The sequence below is a fragment of the Balaenoptera ricei genome, chromosome 14, assembly GCF_028023285.1.
Source record: "Balaenoptera ricei isolate mBalRic1 chromosome 14, mBalRic1.hap2, whole genome shotgun sequence".
NCBI lineage: Eukaryota > Metazoa > Chordata > Mammalia > Artiodactyla > Balaenopteridae > Balaenoptera > Balaenoptera ricei.
Window position 1 is genome coordinate 40,084,486 of NC_082652.1, and position 21,580 is coordinate 40,106,065.

At 39.0% G+C, this 21,580-nt stretch overlaps 1 protein-coding gene and 1 long non-coding RNA gene across 10 annotated transcripts in view; one reads left to right on the forward strand and one right to left on the reverse strand.

Annotated features, from left to right (window-relative positions):
- RBBP8 (RB binding protein 8, endonuclease) overlaps positions 1-12,249 on the forward strand; it is a 98,477-nt gene extending 86,228 nt beyond the window's left edge. For all 6 annotated transcript variants that reach the window (XM_059894000.1, XM_059893997.1, XM_059893999.1 and 3 more), the window contains 4 exons: positions 2,858-2,927; positions 6,706-6,802; positions 9,581-9,722; positions 11,036-12,249. In XM_059894000.1, the coding sequence (XP_059749983.1) occupies positions 2,858-2,927; positions 6,706-6,802; positions 9,581-9,722; positions 11,036-11,133 (407 nt within the window). In that variant the 3' untranslated portion in view covers positions 11,134-12,249. The remainder of the gene's footprint in view (positions 1-2,857; positions 2,928-6,705; positions 6,803-9,580; positions 9,723-11,035) is intronic.
- Positions 12,250-15,675: 3,426 nt separating this feature from the next.
- The window catches only part of LOC132347428 (uncharacterized), a 91,119-nt gene continuing 85,214 nt past the window's right edge, over positions 15,676-21,580 (reverse strand). For 2 of the 4 annotated variants that reach the window (XR_009497181.1, XR_009497182.1), the window contains exon 4: positions 17,509-18,378. This is a non-coding gene — a long non-coding RNA (uncharacterized LOC132347428). Of the gene's footprint in view, positions 17,183-17,508; positions 18,379-21,580 lie in introns of those variants that run through there. The other 2 variants (XR_009497184.1, XR_009497183.1) reach the window with 2 other exon arrangements.

Sequence of the window (21,580 nt, forward strand, 5' to 3'; positions counted from 1 at the left end):
CCAAATCTGCATCTCTAGTTTGATTTCTCCAATGAATCTCAGCCCTGCATTTCTTAGTAATCCTACTTTTGCATCTCTTCAACAGCTTAAACTTAAGATATCTAAACCAAGTTCCATTTATTTCCTACCAAGTGACCTTTCAGACTTTTTTATTTTTCCCAGTCACTCAGGCATAGAATTTAGGACTTTCTGTCCATTTATTTCATTTTCTAGACCCCCATATCACAAAATTCTACCTAGCCTTCCCTCATACGAAGGAGTAGATTTCGGGCAGGATATCAAAAGCTCAGTTCTGGACATGTTAGTACTTACTAGATATTCAAGGGGAGGTGTTTGTAGGCAGTTGACATGTGTCAAGTTTGGACAGGAAATCCAGAATTTAAAAAAAATGACTTAGTGGGCAGGAGGTGAACAGCAAGTAGATGGAGCTGAAAGTCATGACACTGAGTGAGAACACCCAAGAATTGAATATAAATAGAAAAGAGGAGTATTTCAAGTTCTGACCTCTAGGATATGGCAACTTTAAAAGGAAGAAACCAGCAAAGGAAACTGAGAAGGAGGTGCAGCCTATGAAGTAGGAAGAACACGAGAGTACGTGCTGTTCTGTAAGACAAGTGAAAAAGACGTTTCTGTATATTCATTACTCCCACCCTTGTCCTTTCTCTTCTGAACCTCAGACTTTTTTCCACTTACATACTGGACATCTTATAAGCACCTTAAAATTAATATATTCCAATTAGAAATCTTTATTTTTCTACCCAAATTTGATCTTCCTCTGCCTTTCTGGGTTTCATTAAGCCTCAGTTACTATCCTCACATTTACTAAAGATGGAAATGTGGGAGTCATATTTGACTTCTTTCACCTGACCTTCATGCCCAGTCTAATACCCTGGCAGCAGTATCTCCAAAATATATTTCATAACACTTCACTTCTCTCCATCTCTGTAGCCACTACCTGGTCTCAGCCACTCTGATCTCTACCTCTTCTATTCCAGGCCTCCTAACTGGTCTTTTTATGTATCTCTTATCTCTAGCCCAGTCTCTACAGAGAATTAAAAGTGATTTAGTTTAAATTTAAGTTGGATTGTATTCTTGCTTAAAAATCCTTCAATGAAAAGAAGATATTTGAATGGCCAATAAGCCCATGAAAAGACGATCAACATTCTTGGACAGTCAGGGATGGCGATAACAGTTCACACCCCCAGAATGGTTAAAAAGATTGCTAACATCTAGCATTAGCAAGTGTGAAAAGCAGCTGGAACTCTCATGCATTGTTGGTGGAGTAGAAAATTGACTATACTTTGAAAAAACAGTTCAGCAGGGGTTTTTTAACACCTTTATTGAAGTTGTCAGTTTTTTGTAAAAGCTAAGCATATACCTGTGTTGTGACCCAGCAATTCCACTCCTAGATATATACCCAAGAAAAATGAAAACATGTTCACGGAAAGATGTGTTCAAGAATGTTCATAGCAGTGCTATTTGTAATAGGTCAAAACTGGAAACAACCCAAATGTCCATCAGCAGGTGAATAAATTGTGGTATACTCATGATGGAACACTACTTCACAACAAAAAGGAGGGAACTACTAGACTCATCAACATGGATCAGTCTCTAAAACCTGTTGAGCTAGACAAATGCACAAGATGAAAAAGAATACATACTATATAATCTCATTGATATGAAGCTCTAAAACAGACATAACTAAGCTATGGTGATAGAAATTAAATCAGTGATTGTTGGGGAGGGGAGAGACATAAGAGAACATTCTTGTGCAGGAGAAACAGTGGAATAGGAAACTTTCATGGGAATGTTCTCTGTCTCGATTTGGGTATTAGCAGTTACACTGGAATATACATCTGTCAAAATTCATCATAGTACACTTAAAATCCTTGTATGTAAATTATGCCTCAGTAAAGTAGATAATATTTAAAAGTCTTCAGTGGCTTCCCATTGCACTTGCAATAAAATTCAAACTTCTTCTCTTGGCTTCCATGTCCCATCATAATCTGGTACCTGCCCACTCCCCCCACCCCAGCCTCATCTTCCCCAACACTTCCCTTTTTTGCTAAATCTCAACCACACTATCCTCCTCTTACTTCTTATAATGTGCCAAACTTTTTGCCATCGAGGACCTTTACCTAGAACATTCCCCATTCGTACCTCTTCTCACGGCTGACTTCTCTGTATTCATCAGTTATTACCTTACATGTTCAGGTAGCCTTAGCTGTCTGCTTGCTTAATGTCTGTTTCCCTCACTGCAATGTAAACGCCATGAGGACAGGAGACCTGGTCTCTCCTGTTCTACATTTTATGTCCAGAACTTAGCACAATGCTCAGTAAATTTTGATTATTTGAACAGATGATAGCAGTTAGCTATTTGAGTCTAGACAACTTGGGATTCACGTCCATGGGCTCTAGTTCTTATTTTGTCACCAATATTCTGATAAAATTTTAAAATATTTTTATTTCCTAGTTATCAGCTACCTTAAAGACACATTATAAAAATCAACGGGACTAATAAGTGAAAAGATTAAAAGCCATCTGGTTATTGTTGTTTGGTGCCAGATGATAATGGACATCTGAGTAGTTCTTTTAAAGTCTAAAATACTTTTTATAGTTACGATTTTTATCTCTTTAGTAATTCTTAGGTGAGATAATAAGTACTCTCCTTATTATGCAGATGAAAAAGAAAGGAAGGAATTAGTTATAGAAAATTTAAACTAATTGCCCAGGGACCAGAGTATGAAACCCAATAAAAATAGAAGTTTTGGTATATGTCCTTTTTTTTCCCCAAAAAAGCTAATTATTTCTAAGTAAGTTCTACATTCAGTTTGTGGTATGATTGTTTTGTTTACAGCTCCTGGTGATAAAAAAGATAAAGTCAAACAGAAAGCATTTGTGGAGCCATATTTTAAAGATGATGAAAGGTAAGTTGGCCTTGGTTAATACCAGCAATGTGATTGGAAGTACCACAGAGCTATCTTTGTTTGAGGATCTCTGACCTATTAATATTGCTACTTTGGTTAAAATAGAGTCTATATCATTTACTTTATGACCATAACAAAAATGGAACTCAAGTATAAAGATGGCAAATTTTTTAAATAAGGAAATTTTTTTACCACCACTACCCTGTTTTGGACAGTGATGACAGTTATTTTCTCTGCTTCATTATAACATATTTTATTCTTATCCTATTTTATTGTGAACTTTATTTGAACTTCAGCAATTTATTGAATACTGTAACTTGTATATAGTATAGCCTTTGGGTGGCAGGCCTTAGGCTGTGCTTCAGAATTATTTTATGAGAATTTTTAAATTAAAAAAAAAATTTAAGCATCTTGATTTTAAACCATAATGCTCCTTTCTGCCTTTTATGCAAATATGCAAATTCTCTAACTTTCAGTCATGTACTGTTCATTCTAGAAGTGAATTAAGGCATAGCAGTTTATTCAAAAAAACTTTTTATGCTTTTTTTTTTTCTTTAAGTTATGATGTTGGCAAATTCAGTCACTCAATAAGTAAAGTTATTGTTTATACTTTGATCAAGAATTTAGAAATCTGACAGGCCAAGATAAATTTCTACTGTTGCCTGTAAGACTCTAATAGATCAGAGCTGTCATTTTGTTGCTAAATGATTAATTCTTTCCCTTTATTCACCAGTTTTCCAAAGAAATAGTACCCTAGCATCTCAGATGTGACTAGAGAGAGTCTTGTTTAAGTATCATTATGAACTAATGGATTTAAATATGTTTGATGCATTTCAATCCATTGCATTTATCACCCTTATGATACTCAGATTGTCCCATCTTTGCCCAGCAGAAGCCTCTTTGAAGGGACACTACTCTAGCTGTCTTTCATAGCTTCCTTGCTCTGGTATGAGAAGATGTTCTAGGCTCCTGCCATAGGCTGGAATCTGCCATTTCTCCAGGAGCCCTAGTTTAACAGTATTTAGGCCGCAGTCTGACTGCTGGGGTTGCTCATTGCTCCAGTTAGCCATTGTTTCTGGATCTTTTAGCTGGACAGAGTTAGAAGTAAAGTTTTTGTTTCATTTTGTTTTTTAAGATAAACTACATATGTTCATACTGATAGCTTCAATTCAAGTTTAGGACTACAGGATTTCTCTGTAACGTCCTCTGTTACATCTGTATCTAGTTCCCCGCTTACTGAAAATCCCACTTCTCAGTGCCACTAACATCATTCTTCATTTAACTTGATTCCACAGAACACTCTCAGAATAATTCAAACTATTATGAATAACATGATTTATGAAAATGGTTTAAGACTTTTTTGAGTCTTCTTGTCCTTACGATATATCCCATCAGAAAGGTACAGTCAAATCACTGTGTTTTCAGGTCACTTAGGATAATTATTTTCTCTGTAGTTGTGCCACCAACCCAGTATCCATGTTTGTGTAATTTTGCTTTTGATTTTTTAGAAATTGTTTTTTCTTTTTATCTTTAATTCTTTAAAATTAAGGAAATTATGTATATGATACCAGAGGCTGCAAAACAGGGTATATTCCGAAGTCTGTCTTCTATAGTGAAGTCCCCTTCATTTTGATAGCTTCCTATTCCTACACACATAACCATTTGTTAAAAATTTATGGTTTTCCAGACATTTTAAGAAGTAAAAGCAAATTTCTATATATCTTGAAATTGATGTAGATATAGATAATTGTACTCTCTTCTCTATACAAATGGTAGAATGCTATATATGCTTTTCTCTACTTTGCTTTTTTCATTTAACTATATGTCCTGGAAATCACTCATAGTAGTATATAGTGATATTCCTCATTTCTTTTTCTAATTTCATGGTATTTTGTTGTTTGTACATAGTTTATTCCCTAGCAATGAGCATTTGGGTTGTTTACAGTTATGCTAGCATGCATAATGCTACAGTGAATAGCCTTGTGCATTCTCTTTTCAAATTTTTGCCTGTGCATCTTTGGAATAGATCCCTAGAAGTAAGATTGCACAGTAAGAACTGTCATTTCAGATGTTTCTAGTATAGGTTCACTAACTTTTTTTTTTTTTTTTTTTTCTATTTTTGGCTCTGTCGGATCTTCATTGTGGCGCACGGGCTCCAGAGCGCTTGGGCTCTGTAGTCTGCGGCACGCAGACCCTCTAGATGAGACGTGCGGGCTTATTAGTTTTGGCACGCAGGCTTAGTTGCCTCGCAGTATGTGGGATCTTAGTTTCCCGACCAAGGATCGAATCTGCGTCCCCCGCATTGGAAGGTGGATTCTTAACCATTGGACCACCAGGGAAGTCCCATAGCTTCACTAACTTTTAAAAAAATACATGAGTAGTTTTATTTATTCTGAAACCATTAGATAGCTGGAGATGCAGGACGTGGGTAAAGATGTAAGGATGGTATAAGTCTCAGAGTTAGTATGGTCCCTTTCCCCACTGAGAGTACTAGCAAACCCTGGGAAGATGGGTTGTGTTATTTCAGGGACAAGAAGCTTAGTAACCTTTTAGGTGATGCTTGATGTCTACTGCAGCTGCCAGTCTACTAGTGGATTCCCTGCTGCGTTATAGTACACTACAGAAACAGGATAGATTAGATTCAGAGGAAAGGATATGGCTAAATTATATTCTGTATAAACCTAAGATTCCATAAACTATTTGAAAGAAAGTATAGTCATGGCAATATTTTTTTATCTGTTGTTTCTTGGTCTTTTTTAATTTACCGGTTGCTCCAGAGAGTTGTTGGATTTAAGCACAAAAAGGACCTATATAACCTGATATGTTTTGAAATAGAGCATTTAAAGCTTTTTTTTTAAGAACAGTACTTGCCAACTATCAAAATACCTCAAAGGAGTAGATGTGTTACCAACAGGTCATTTTAAAAGTCAGTTTTTGTGAGTCAGACTGTTTAAGTTCACTGGTGATGTTTCTATTATAAACAAACGTATATGGTGTTACATAAGTCTTCATTTACTTGTAAATTTGGTGTTTTCTATATTGGGCTTAAGTAGGATGCAAGTATATTATAAAGAAATGTTCCATGCTTCCTGATTGCTTTTTCTTACTAAAGAGCTGTATACCTCATCAATCCATACCTCAGTGGCTTTGACCCCTCCTAGGTTTCCAGTGGTTCACGATAGAATCTTTGTCTTTAAGGACAAGCACAAATGATAATTGTGCCTAATATTTTGAAGAATTTAAGGTAGACGGAAGCGACAAAAGAAATTGTTGGAGAAAATAGTAAATGACATGCAAACAAATGAATTTGTTCCTTAGGGAGGAGTAGGTTAGCCCTGATTTATGGGTTTTTAGTACTAGAAACCTAGTTAACAGGCAGTATTCTCTCAGTCATGTTATAGAATAGCAATTCCTGAGTTTAATAATACAGCATTCCTTTATAATTAGGTTATTTTATATTTTACCTCCCAACCTAATAATTATTTTCAGCCAGCCAGAGGCAAAAATAGGAAGTAATAGTTATCTTTTTCAGTTAGAGAAAAATATCTATAAAAATACCTGATATGTAAAATACTATGTAATATGTAAAATACTTAATATTTTAGTGGAGAGTGAATGAAGAAATGCTTGTTTCTTTTCACATTCTGGGGAAGCATTTCAAATAAAATGAATGAATGTTTTGGGATTATTTCTCCTCTGGATGCTCACCTTTGCTAATTTAAAACCTAAACCAAAGGTCTCTATAGTAACAGATAAATTTAATTCATTTTCCCCCCAGAGAGACCAGCTTACAAAATTTTCCTCATATTGAGGTAGTCCGGAAAAAAGAAGAAAGAAGAAAATTGCTTGGACACACATGTAAGGAATGTGAAATTGTAAGTACTAATGTAAATACTGTCATTTGGGTTTTTGTAAAGATGGCTTTATATGCATGATTTTAAAATCACATATACAAACCGTATTTGTATCTAGAAACAAGTTTGAGCCAGGAATAACAGAATGAATACATAGAGTATACATACTGGCTGGGACCTGAGAGATATAGATGAAAACGAAAGCCCTCAATTTCTCTTAGATTCTCTAAGTGAATCTGGAGCCTAAGCAGTAGTTCTTATTTCCAGCTTAAGTCATTTGTGCCATTTGTCTTTTCTATGTTTATTTGTATATCTTTTAATTTTTTTACCTTGTGTTATGTTACAGCAGAGGCTCTAATACATATACTATTTGGGCGAAATTTTGACATTTTAGTTGGAAACTTGGCTATTTTATTTTTTACTTAAACACCAGCACTCTGAGGAAATGAGATGTACTCATAATTGTTTTTTCTAAATAACTAGTACAACCATAAGCTCTTTTTTTTTTCCCCCCCAAACATTTTCCTTTCTAAACAAAATGTGATGAATAGGCTCTACTTCATCCTTAAAACACAATTGTATTTTCCTTTTATACATTGGGTGTCTTGGACTAAATAGTATATCTTGAAGTAGATTGTACTAATTGTCCTCTTAATAAATAGTGCTAGGCAGGTTCTGTGTCTTTTTGAAACTTACTGTTTTTATTTCTTCCCTTGCTATCCTTTAGCTGTTGGATACCTGCTTCCAGCAATATACTTCCCCTTTTAAATTTTCTTTTTAAAAACTATGGCTAGAGAATTTGATAACCAAGCACATTAAAGTTATGTATGAATAGGTTACAGTGCAGTAAGCATTTGGTGAGAAAAATGCTGTCATATACTAACAGCGGGAGTGTAAATTGAGATCACTATTTTGGAAAGCAGTTTGGTGATACAAGCAAAACCTCCTCCTGTATCATGAGTTTTCATAACACGAATGTATCATGATTTCTTAAGGAATATGGTCTATACTAAGTAAACCTCCAGTTTTTAGTTCTAAGTGGAACTATTACTACCAGTGAGAATAAAGCTCTTTTGCTGGAAACACTGTTAATTTGCTTTCCTCCTCTCAGGAATCATTTTTTGTGCTGTTATCCAGTCTCTGAAAACACTGTTTCATGCATTTTATTCCATTTTTTCAGTTTTTAAGGTAGAGGGTAATTCTGTTCCCTGTTACTCCCTCATGACCAGGAGTGAAAGTGCCAGTCCCATGTATTTAAATATTGTCTGTATGCTTACAATTACAGTTCCTAAATTTTTCCCTTTGCCTATTCCACATGTGGAATATGCAACATACATGTGGCTAATAGTCACCTCAAATTTCACGTGTCCTAAAGCAAACACATAGTTTCTATCTCCAATTCTCAAACCTTACCTCTGAGCCTTTTATATGTCCATTCTTCTCTAGTTTAAACCAGAGATCTTGTAGTTACCTACTTTTTTCTTTCATATCTCAGTAATGGATCTATCAGCAAATCCTATTGATCGTACTTTCAACACAGCAATGAATGGTCTTTTTTCCAAATGATCTTTTTAGAATAAAAGTTAAATCATGTCACTCTTCTGCCCAAAATCCTTAGTTGTCTTCCTCTCTAAGAAATGGTATCAAAGCCCTTATCAAGGACAGCAGACTCCCACCCCACCTCCTCTCTGACTTTATCTTCTAACACTCTTCCGCTTGCTCACTGCTGTTAACAGCTACACTAGCCTACTGTTGTTTTCAAATATGTTGTAATTTGGTGGCAATGTTTCTCTAACACTGACTGATAACCATGATTCTCTAAGGGCAGTTCCCAGGCTAAGGTAACAAAGGCTTATATTCATGGCAGTGAGAATGAAGAAAAAGATACCCTCCCCAAAAAAAGTTTCAGAGATACTCTAAAACCTTTAATTAATTAATCTATATAAAAGAAAAATATATTAGAAACCCTTTACTTCAAAAAATTTCTAGTCCTAAGTCTGCCACTTTTAATAGGTGATATCTTTGGTGAATTATCACTTTGATTTTCAGTTCCTCAAGTGTAAAATGGAATTAGCTGGATTATGTGATCCTATCATTTGTGTTCTATTAAACTTTACACTACTGCTTTATTTTCTTTAGATCTAGAGCTTGAAGACCGGTATAGTTTTCACATAAAAGTTTTATCTTTCTTTGCATGAAGTTCAGGTTCCTTATGATCACACTTGCAAAAAGTAATATGCCTTTGATCCTAATTGAAAGATCTAGTTTAAAGGGGGAAGTCGTGAAGCCTACAACATTCAAAGCTAAATTTTTATTTTAAAAAATTGTAGTGAAAGGAAAATTACTTCAAAACACACGTTATATTCAAATAACAATTGAGAAATGTGCTATTCAGAGTGCAGGCCTTGGCCTTTTTGTTACTGGTCTGAGAAAGATGAAGAGTTTGCAGCACCAGTATATAAATCAGCTGTACCACTAAGCACGCTGTAAAGTTCAGCTGGCATGTTTTTTTTTACTTGTAAGACTTTACTGAAGCAGGAAGCAGTATGTTTTCTTACATTGTGATACAGGCTCCTTTTCTTTATGGAGCAAACATTTCACAGACCAGCACTAATTATTATTAGTAATTTATATAGTAATTTACTTAGAGATAGTATTACTTACTAATATTATCATCAGTGAGAATTCAGTTTCCTTAGCATGCTGAATAATAGTCTTCTTAGCTTCTAGTTTATAACCAGTAAGCATAACACTCCATTTATTATTCCTAAGTGGAAAACTCACCAGTTTTATTATCAGTATTATGCAGATTTTCCAGCAGAAGAAAGAGAAAAGAAGTTGGCTTCCTGCTCAAGACACCGATTTCGCTACATTCCACCCAACACACCAGAGAATTTCTGGGAAGTTGGTTTTCCTTCCACTCAGACTTGTATGGAAAGAGGTGAGAATACAGATTGTAACATTTTGGAACTTCTTTTTTTTAAATACTGTGTATACCCGAGTCTAAACACTAAACTTTTTCTCCACGGTTCTCTACCTTCTGCTGTAAGTTGGGTGCCAGTTTTGTGACATAAATACAATTTTGTAAAGATAAAGGCTTAACTTTCAACTCTTCAAATAACTTCACTGGAATCATAGATTGTTTATAAGCACTTTAATGGGATTGTTGTATGCATTATTCTCCTCTTTCATTCAGATTTCAGAAAGTAATTTGTTTTATCCAGTCATCAGAATGACTTTTCATAACTTTACAAAAGTTGGCAGCAAAGTTATATTGTTGAAAAGCATCTTTTTTTTTTTTTTTTTTAAAGAGACTACTCTGAATTTTAGATGTTAAAACCTCACTATCCAGAATGCTAATTATTTATAAAACATATTTGAGTAAAAAGGACTTTTGTTTGTTTGGGAGCCTGTTGACATGCAACTAGCCCCTTCAAATACAGCACTTACATTTAATGTAATTTGAGAACATATGCAGCTTTAAAGCTCCAGATATTTAGTGGTAAGTTTTTCCAAAAGATGCAGAGTCTCTTACAACTATTACCATACTTCCACTTTCCCCATTAACAAGTCCTCTTTGACATGATGTCTCTGCTTGGTCATCAAATAGAATTAGACAGTCTGGATAGAGCCTGTGCTTGTACCCCTAATATGGCCTAGGGGTATGGCAGAGCAGAATCCTCCCCTGAAAACTACGTGAATGGAGACACCTTAGGAGAATCGAATAGTCTGAAGAATATAGGAACATGTCATCTCATCAAATAGCTACTGAAAAAAGTCTTTTTGATAAGCACCTGGAATTTATCATAATAGTAAAAAGTTCATGTTTACCATTTGTCCCCATTTGCAACCAATGGGAGGCAGAATAGGAAAGTGCTTAAGTGCTCTGGTTTTGGAGTTAGATCTTGGGCAGGGCGCCAGCTTTCCTACTTCCTAGCTTTGGGAACTTGAGCGAGATATCAAACTTCCCTGTGTCTCCATTAGCTCAGCTGTGAAATAGGCATAGTGGAAGCTGCTGCAGAGGAGTGTGGGAGTTATCCTAGATAATGTATACAGCACATTTCATAAATGTTTGCTATTGTTTTTAGTATAAATGAGAAAATTGATGCTAAGTAGTGAAATCATTAATCAACACAACCAGCTAATAGAAAAATCATGTGAACTTAAAAGGCATTAAATGAGACACATGTTTACTGGATATATGCTGAAATATGTTGCAGATATTGTCTTTTAAATTTGTGATTTATTTTTAAGGTTACATTAAAGAAGATCTTGATCCTTGTCCTCGTCCAAAAAGACGGCAGCCTTACAATGCAATATTTTCTCCAAAAGGCAAAGAGCAGAAGATATAAATGTTGAAGCAAAAACAGGAGAGATGACAATATTCTTTTTATTTATAGTTAAAGTTGGTATTAAACATTGATTTTTTTGATCTTCTGAAAACTGATTTATAAATCATTTTTCTATTGAAAATGTTTTGAAATGGCATTTACCCATCACACAGACGACTATTTAAAAATGGATAAGTTTATGTCGTATTTTCTTGCTTTTGCACCTTTAAAATAATAAGGTGCTTTTATTTTGCACTCTAAGTTAAAAGTTGTTTATTACTTTATTTGGTAATACCTAATTACAATTTTGAAAATATGATAGTTGTAGTCTGATTTGTTGCCTTTCAGATCTTTTACTCCATCTTCCCTTGGTATTCACATTCAGCAGTGACTTCATGTTAACATAGATTTTTATTCTGTTAACCAAGTTGCTCTTATGTAGGTCATTCCAATGTCTGGCATTCATGTCTTTTAAAAGGCTAAATTTTAATAATCCTTTTAACTTTCCAGCTTCTTTCTTTCATTGACTTGAAATGAAGTACTACTCGGTAGTGAATTCCTTTCAAGATGACTACAAATATCAACTTTCATTCCTTTGCCACGTACTATAAATTAACATCCTCTGATCATACTATTCCAGCTCTTCACATGTTTTCTTTTCATCATACTTGTTATTCCTAGTGCAGTTTTCAAACTGAATTTGAGTTCTTCTCCACCCACATGTTCAAATTCAGTTAGTTGCATTTCTCTGGATTGACTAATGTTATGAACTTCCAATTTGTGAACAAAATAGATTTCTGTATTTAGCAACTTTCTACTCCTCCAGAACCTAGTGTCTGAGTCATCAAGATGACTGACCGCACCTGTGTCACCTTTTCTAGTGGCATTTTATCAGTGTCTTGTGTATTCCTTTAATCCAGATCTTGACAGTATTACATAAGCAGGAGTACATGACACACTGAATGCAATGCCTCACGAAAATCTAAATTACCTTATAGATATAACCTTTACTTCTCAGAGTTTTTAAAAATCTGTTTAGTCTTGTCTTCCTCATTGATCAAGGTTTTCATGACTAAATGACATCAGTTTTATGTTTTCAACAGAGGGGACTGGAAAATAAATCACTTATATTTAGTATCTACTTTTATGTTAGACCCTCTTTGTACATTGTTTGGCTCTGAATGTGATTCTCAATTTTTTTTGTTTTAATGGACCTATCATAGCTTCTATTCAGCACTTTTCTTCCCTTCCCAAATTGTTTATCCTATGTTTGATTTTTTGTTCTCTGCTGGCAGTCAACTAATCTCCCCCAAATAATAGCCATTCATTGGTCACTTAGTATATTCCAGAAACCATGTTACACTCTTCACATAGATTTTTCTCTTTTAATCTTCAAATAATCTTGTGAATTTATGTATCAGCTTAACACTAAGCTGCAAAAAAATAGATCCAAAAAAGATTAAACAACAAAAGACTAGTTTTCTTTTTCTCACATTAGAATGTCTGGAGATGGGCAGTCCAAAGCTGGTCCATGCCCTCGTAAACCCAGATTTCTTCTAGCTTTCTGCTCTTTCATATTTTGTATGTGGCCTTCATCCTTGTGACTATTAAATAGTTATGCCACCTCTGGAATCATGTCCATGTTCCAGGCAGGTAGAAGGAAAAAGAAAAAGGCGCATGTCATTTGTTTTTGTCCTTCTTTAAAAAGTTTTCCAGAAGGCCCCTCCCAGTAACTTTCCCTGTGTCTCCATGGCCAGACTAGTCACTGAGAGACACCTGGATTGGAACAGGGCACCACAGGATGTGCAGCTAGAGCTGTATATCTCCAGTGATCTGTTTTTTTAAAAAGGTAGCCTAAGCAGACACAAGAGATTGTCTGCCTGATAGTGGCTTGACAGAAATCCAAACCTTTAGCCAGCATTTTTCATTTTTCCTCAGTAAGCCTGTGAGGTTGGGTAAACTGACGTCTTCATCTGCTGTTGACCAGCTCTACCTTTAAATGAAGTAATGTAATAGACACTTTTTAAAAACACTTGAGTCAGACAGATGCATTTAAACACAGAACTGCAGTTTGTGATTTAAGATAATTATATGAAAGGGCTTCGTCATTTGTAAAGCATTATATATGTTAGACAGTATTTTCATACAGATATGTATCAATCACTGTATGTAGTTACATATAGTTTCAGGTTGCCTGTGAGCCTTTTAAAGTTGAAGACCTGTGATTTAAACTTTGAAAGCATGTGGAACCTCGATGTCAGCACTTCACACTGGATTAACACCTTTCCTGCCTTTGACAGGCATCCCGATTAAACCATTTGAAATGTAAGGTTGTCAGAGGCAGCAGTTTGAATGAGTTAATCATAGGTATCCAAATGTATATAGAAGATACAACATGCTACCTTGAGAAAAGAACAAATGAAGCAGAAGAATATTCTTAACACCTCTCACGTAGTGAAAAATTTCCCAAAGTCCAACTGGAAAGGCAGCTTAACATATTAGTAACTCGATTTAAATTGCATCTAGCATATGTATTTAAAAACTTACAGAGAACATTCTTAGGCCCTCTAAAACAAATAACTCTGAAAAGATTCTTGCCCAGATCGTCTTTAATTTAGCTGTCAAAAAGGAATAGTGTTACGTAAAACCAAATAACACTAGTACATTTACTTAAACCTTTATCAAGCACTTTTATCTTTGCCAGGTATAATACAAGTATCAGAATCAGGCAAATTTTGACAAGTTTATTCCAAAGGGGCACGCTTTTAAAGAACACACCTAAGAATCTTAATTCACTTATTCCCAACATCTTAACAAGCATGAGTTTAATTCTGAAAAATGCCACTTCAGAAATAAGCATTTAAAAATCTCTCAGGTTTTACCACTGTCTGTTTTCAGCAAGCCTAGCAGTTTAAGAGACATCTCAGAATCTTTCTCTTTGCTGAGCGGATGCTGTTAGAATGCTTCCTTGGGAAGCTGAAGTGACCTTACACTTGAATCCTTCAGTGTGCATTTAAGGAATCAGTGAAGCAGTGGTCTGCTGTCAAACCAGCAGAGGCCACAAGAGAGCCATTTTTGGAGAATATAATCATGGAAACTAGGGGCTGAATAGGACTGTCATAAAAAAATTTGTAGGATAAGTAGGATATAAGTTGGAAACCTTTGGTACAGTCATGAGAGCTCGCTCAGCAAAAACAAGCTTTCAACATAGCTATTGTTGGATTAAAACAAATGGCAGCGGCCATAATTCATGGTCCTGAGAAAAATAAACATGGACTTTTATACTGGGCATTTAGGGATACAAAGAGATATGTGAACTCTGTTACCCAGTGGGAGACCAGACATAAACACACAAAGATGCCTAAGAGGTCAAAGAAGCTAGGACTGAGTGCCAAAGAAATGCTAAGGATAATTAGATCTTGAACTGTGCCTTTGGATGACTTATCCTACAGAAGAAGGGACAATACAGTCTAAGTTGGAAATGAACCTGAATGTGGAAATGCTAAAACACGAAGTCAGAAGGACTGCTAGACATCATTCGTCGCTGGCCCCTCCCTTCCTTGAGGAAACAAGCCAAAAGAGAGTGACTTGCCAAGGTCCAACAGGCTGGAACTAAACTGTAGTCTGGGACCTCAGTCTGGTGCTCTTTCCCCTTCCTAGGTGCTAGGAAGCATACTTCCTACAGGTATATTGGGTTGGCCAAGAAGTTCGTTCATAAGCTGCTACGGAAAAACCCGAACAAACTTTTTGGCCAAGCTAGAGAGTAGGGCTATGCGGCATTAGTAAGAGAGACAATAAACTCGTGTTTTAAAGGCAAGACTGAAGGGTTTGGACTTGAGTCTGTAGGCTTGTGGTTTTCAAACCATTAGTAGCAGATCCCTTTATTCAAATTAAATTTGTCTACATAGAACCTCAATATCTTAAATGCACACATTTATGTTAAGAATTCAAACTTGTCACCATATAAATCCAATCAGTAAGGCTAGATAAATACAAAATTCTGAGATGAGTTATAGGTGGTAGGTTACATCAGCCTCAGCATCCATGATGATATATTAGTCAAATGCTTGCTGCGCCCCAATTCAGTTAGAATATCTGGAGGTAAGGTCTAGGTATCAGTCTTGTTGTTTTTGTTTTTAAAAGTTCCTTAGATGATTGTAGTGTGCAGCCAAATCTGAGAACCACTGCCCTAAGTCATTGTTACAGGCTAGTTCAATGGTATTTGAACTTTAGTGTACATCAGAATCACCTGGAAGACTTATTAAATCAGATTGCTGGACCCCAAAGTGAGAAGGGGCCCCAAATTTACTTTTTCACATGTGATACTAATGCTGCCAGTACAATAACCACAAGTACTTAATCATAAAAGTCGCCCGGATGCTTGATAAATAGAGATTCTTGAGCTCCTTCTGTGGGAATTTTGATTCAGGTGTAACTTGAGTTGTTTTTTGTTTTTTTTTTTTAAGTTCTCAGATTATTGGTATGAGTCAAATCTAAGAAATATTGCTTAAGACAACGGGGAAAACTAAATAGCAGCATGATAAGCTTTCAAACATCCCCTGACTGAAAATACTGAGTTGGGTAGTAACGTATTAATTTATATATAATCATCAGGCAGCAATATATAATACATAAAATGAGGGTTTTGGGGGGTGGTGGGCAGGGGGTAGTCAAGCATAGAATCAGGTGTGCAATAAAGAAATTTAGTAATATTCCAAGCATGAAGAACATTTGGGCCAAGAAGGTGGCAGTAGGAATCGGAAAGAAATTTAAGCAATTGAATGATTGTTACCAGAACTGTGGCAGCTGAGGGAGGATACAAAGATGAATATGACAGTTTCTCCTCAGTGAGCTGATTACCAATTCAGTGGTAACAAGGGACATAACGATCAATTGGAGGGGGTCTCGCACTGGAAATGGGAAGAGACCCTTGTTTTACACATCATTTATAATTGTAAAACTATTAAATAGGAGTACATTCATCTCTAATTCTGAAGTGAACTTTCACACATTAAAGAATCCAGCAACAGTTACATAGTGGACATTTGCCCAACAAACCAGTTTATGAAATCATAGGCCAGATTATAGGGCAGTAACAGTTGGCCTCTAGTACTCTTTCTAAGGCATTTCCCTCGTGTATGTTACTCTCCACTCAAATTCAGGGAGGCCCATTATCCAGTTGAAGGTTTGTCCAAGAGGTTTTCTTTTGTACTGATCCTTCTATTTATTCACTCAGATAATCATTCATTCATGCTGACTCTGGACCCTTTCAGTGTTCTTTAACATTTCCAAAGGTTGGCAGGAACTAATAAGAGATGAAACTCAGACCAACCTTAGACCATTTTGGGCTGCACCCCGCAGGCCTGCAAGCCTTGTAGTTGCCCAGCCTCGAGACTGAAGAAAGAGCCCCAAGGCAGGGACAGAGACGATTTGTTGGACGCCCGAAACAAGGGGTCACCCTACCGTGTAGGACAGACAACAGGCAGGCCATGGCAACAATCTTTGCTAGTCAGGGGAGAAGGAGGCTGCCATTTAAAGGGGGAAATGACCGCAGGTTGGCTCATCAGTTACCAGGGAAACTAGCAGCTGGGGCAGGTCCCTCCCAGCCCCTCAGGGTAACAACCATCTCCAGGGCAGATGTTTCCCTTTAATAAATTAGCAGCTGGAGCCGTTCTGGCCTAAAGACTAGAACAATCGCTAGCTGGGGCAGAGGCCAAGCACGTTCGTGTGAGCAGAGTGTAGGTGAAGCAGGCACTGGTCGAGCAGGGGATGTACGAAGAGCAAGAGAACAGCCACCTTGAGTGGCCTGGCCATACACCCCACCCCACATACCCTGCACGACCCTTACAATCTTGGTTCACCCAGGTACGTAGTGGTGCCCTGCAACCGAATACCGCAAATGCAATACAGACAACAGGCAAACTTTAGAGCCAGGCAGCACATCAGGTCAAATTTTCATGGAATCCCAGAGGACAACAACTGCATCCTGCTGTAGTTCCGGCAATCAAACTCATTTCGCAGTGAGGCCACCACTGTTGCCCAGTCCACAGACAGATTCCCTCCATTCAGACTAGGGACAAAATGTAAGATGTTTTAACAGGCACCATACAGGGAAGGTCATGACCATTAAGCAAAATACAAGCAGTAACAGCATTCTGAGAGAACACTACCTCTGCCGCCACGTCTGCCCCCATGTCCTGGCCTGCAGTGCTATACTGCTTGCCCACCCTCAGTCCTCAGAGCTGGTGCCGAATGCTGGAGAGGTGGTATAACAACTGACCACAGGCTAATACAATGGTGCCTTTCTCCAGTAGGGGGCCTGGATTGTTTTAGCAGTCTTAGGTGGGGCTGGGTAGAAGACAGGTGAAATCTATAAGCCCCTTTCGAATCCTATTCCTCATGGGGTGGGAAAAGCAAACCACCAGGGACTTACCTGCCAGTCCCAGGGCCATTTTATAACGTGTTCCTGGGGATAGACCCTGTGGCAAGGGCAAAAGTAAGTTACTGTCCTGACCAATAGCTGGCAACGGTCCTTCAGTGGCCAACAGGTGAACTCGGCTTGTGTTGACTAGTTGCTTCTGGGTTAACATGGTGTAGGCACTGGGACAGTTGCTCCTGGGATGTGTCACATGTTGAGAGAGCCGGTTTCCCATCTCAATTGTTCAGTAGTCCGTTCATAGCCCAGCAGCAGTGGGGTAATAAGGAAATGCCAGTGTACATCATTCTTAATCAGCTCATTCCTGAACTTCATGGCTGGTAAAGTGGGTTCCTTGGTCACTATCGATGTCCATGGTGGGGTCCCATATGTCGTACACAGCTGTTCTAGACCCCAGATAGTGGGTTTTTGTTGTGCTGCTCGATGACTCAGGTAGGACTTTTGTAATGTCCTCCACCTGCTGTAACGCATTGTCGGCAGCACAGAGCTGTTGTTCCATCACACGGTATCGTTGCTCTGCCCCCTTCCACAGCTGGGACCAGAAGCCCAAGAGTACCCTTTCATTATTTTGCCGCTGCCTCAGACCCCCACCAAACCCTTCTGGGTAACCGGCCACATTCAATTCCTAAGCCTGTCCCTGAGTTAACATCCCTAAAGCTGGTGTCTGTAATTGTTTAGTAGGAGTGGTGGGTCAGGGGTATGCTTATCTTACCTGACCAGATAACACCCAATTATTTGATAGTGAATCCAGGTCCTTGCATCTTGTCTGTATTCACCAGCCATCACCCTGCAGTCAGATGAGCCACGAGCACGGGGCTGCTACCTTTAAACTGGAAGGAGACTCCGAGGTTAACAGGATATCAATATAACGGAAGAGGAAGACATCTCTCATGGTAGTCAGCTACCACAGGGCCCCAGATGCTCGGGGCCAGCCACCTTGGGATTGCCCCGGCAATGTTCCATTCCCCGTCCTTATTTCCCCACATCTCAGGGCTCACGGGAGTTTCCTCAGCCTCTTGGCTGGCTCACCAATTGTTGGGCTGCAAGCCTTGTAGTTGCCCAGTCTCGAGACTGAAGAAAGAGCCCGGAGACAGAAACATCAGTGACTTATTGGACAGGGGGATCTTACATGTCCAAAACAAAGGGTCCTGGAGCGACACTCCACCCCACCATGCGGGTAGGCAGGCCATGGCAACTAGCTCACTACTTGGGGGGAAGAGGCTACCATTTATAGGGGGAATTGACCTCAGATTGGCTCATCAGTTACCAGGGAAACTAGCAGCTGGGGCAGGTCCCTCCCAGGCCCTCAGGTTAACAACCATCACAAGGGCAGATGTTTCCCTTTAATAAACTAGCAGGTGGAGCCGTCTGGCCTAAGGACTAGAACAGTCGCTAGCTGGGGCAGAGAGCAAGCACGTTCGTGTGAGCAGAGTGTAGGTGAAGCAGGCACTGGTCGAGCAGGGGATGCACAAAGAGCAAGAGAACAGCCACCTTGAGTGGCCTGGCCATACAGACCATCGATCTATTTCAATAAGATATTTGGGAGGAAAAAAGTGGTCTCAAAATAAGGGTGATATGGATTTCTAGTGATCCTAACAAACCTCAGTCAGCAATTCTTACAAAGAGAGAGAGGAGGGCACGCTAGGGAAAGCCTCTAAATTAGAGAAGGGTATTCAGCTTTCCAGGTGGGAGAGATTAAAGATCATCTCTAAATGCCCTAGAGAGCTGCTGAAGCAACAATGGCTGGAGATACTAAGGTGAGAGAGAGAGAGAGAGAGAGAGAGAGAGAGAGACCGAAGACTCCAACAGGTGAGCTGAATTCTGCTAACGGTATTTCCCTGGGGAAGGAGGCTGAGAAATCCAGGCCTCACCAACCAGAGGGTCACTTCCAGGAAGGGGAGAGCCTGACAGAACCACTGGTAGTCTCCCAAGGCTGCAGCGACAGAACTGGAGACCTGAGGAGCCTCCTTCACAGTTCTGTCCTCAAGATGTTAGTCAAATGTTGAAGTTACACGGGATGGAGGCTAAAAAGCTATGCTAAAAACCTTAAGAAAATGGTTAAAGTGGTAAATTTTATGTATATTTTACCACAATAAAAAAAAAATTTAACAGTTTCAACAGACTATTGTTGGTGCTAAAGAGACGGTCAAGACTTACCCTGACTCTTAGTTGAAACTGACTAACTTACCAGATTAACTAACTAACTACCAGACTCTTAGTTGAAAGGCCTGGCGGGCTATGATGTAGGAACAGGGGCTGTTGATAGGGGCTGTCAGGGAAGGCCTTGCTGAGAAGATCAGAAGGAAGTGAGGAGGTGAGCTCAGGAATATCTGAGGAAGAGCTTTCCAAACAGAACAGCAACTTAAAGGCCATGAGGTAGGAGCATATTGTTAGCATGTTGAGTCTTCATCTGGAGCGCAGCAAACCAGGGAATCTGGCGGGAGGTGTGGTCAGAAAGAAAGGCAAGGCCAAGATGATGTACTGCCTTGTGCCCAGAAAGGACTGGGTTTTAGGCTAAGTGATATGGGGAACCATAAGGGGAGGGGAGGGGATTTGACCTGGCCTGTTTTAAAAGGATTATTCAAGCTGATGTGAGAAAGGGCTGAGATAACAGGGGGGCCGAGGTGGGAGCAGGGAGTCGTAGATTACTGCAGCTATCCTGTGAACGATGGTGGTTTGAGAGGGTAGCAGTGGAGTTGGTTATTTGAAGGTCGAGCATCCGGAGGATTCACTGGGTGATTTTAAAGGGTCTAAGGGAAAATGAAGAGTTAGGTATCACTCCAGAGTTTTTGGCTTGTGCAGCTAGGTGAACGAGGAAGCAGATTTGCAGTGGAGCAACAGGAATTTGCTTCGGACCCGTTAAGATTAAGATGCTTAGCAGGCTTCCAATCTTAATTCCAAGATTAAGATGCTTAGCATGAGGTAGAGAACTGAATATGTGACTCTAAAGTTCAGGGGAGAGGCCAAGTAGGTGATATCAATTTGGGAGTCCAACCTCTAGGTGTTACGTGAAGCAACTGACCTGCATGAGATCACCAAGGTTTGACTAGATAGAAACAAGAAGAGATCTGGAAGCTTGAGGTAGATTACGGTTATATGAATCTGTACTCATAGAAGCATCAGGGTGAGGAGGGTTGATTGCAGTTTGGGTTTCTAGTAACAGAGGTACTGGGTTTTAGGGCATGTTGGCAGGAATCCTGATGGTCTTTTAGAGCAGGTGGCCAATCAGTGGTAGGTACAGCCTCCTTCTTGGCCTTACCTGTCAGGAAGTTTGTGTTAGGAAGGGGGGATGTTGGGAGCGGAAGGTGGTCTACCTGGGGCAGACTGAGCTTTGCGGGTGCTTCCCAACCATGAAGCATAAAAGCTTCACAGCCCAAGGGCCAGGCTCCCTACAGGCCGATGTCTGGCCCCTCTAGATCACCGCAGGCTGCACGAGAATGTGATGCACAACAGGGTCCTGCACAGCAGAGTCCCCAGTAGACGCAGTTTTCCAAAGGGCTGTTTGTATGCAGTCTGGTCAGTCACCCTTGTTTGAGTGGAAGGTGACAAGATAAGTTGCAGTCACATGCTGCCGATCCGGTCGCCAGTCTTGTTCCATTACATCCACGTGCATGTCTACCTTTACTCTGACCCTAGTGTGTGTTGCCATTATTGTTTAACTCTCAAGGAACAACTGCATTTCCTTTCAAGTTCTCAAACGGGACCTCACTGCGTCCCCCAAGTCCTGTCAGCTCATTTGAAAGGGTTTTTCGGGCATCTCCAAGGATCCTCAGCCAAATCTGCCCATGAAATTAATAATAATAAAGCCAGACATGGTGCCAGGATGGGAGACACCTAAGAGGACAAGCTTGGTGACTTCTATATATATATATATACACAAACGACAGCAAAAGAGAGACACATCTTTTGGAATTGGATTAGACTTAGTTGGCAAAACCAGGAGTCATGCTTCCTGTTTTCTAATGCTTGTTCTTGAAACAGTTACTGGAGCAGCACTGAATCATTTTCATAAACCGGGCCTTTCTGCACTTT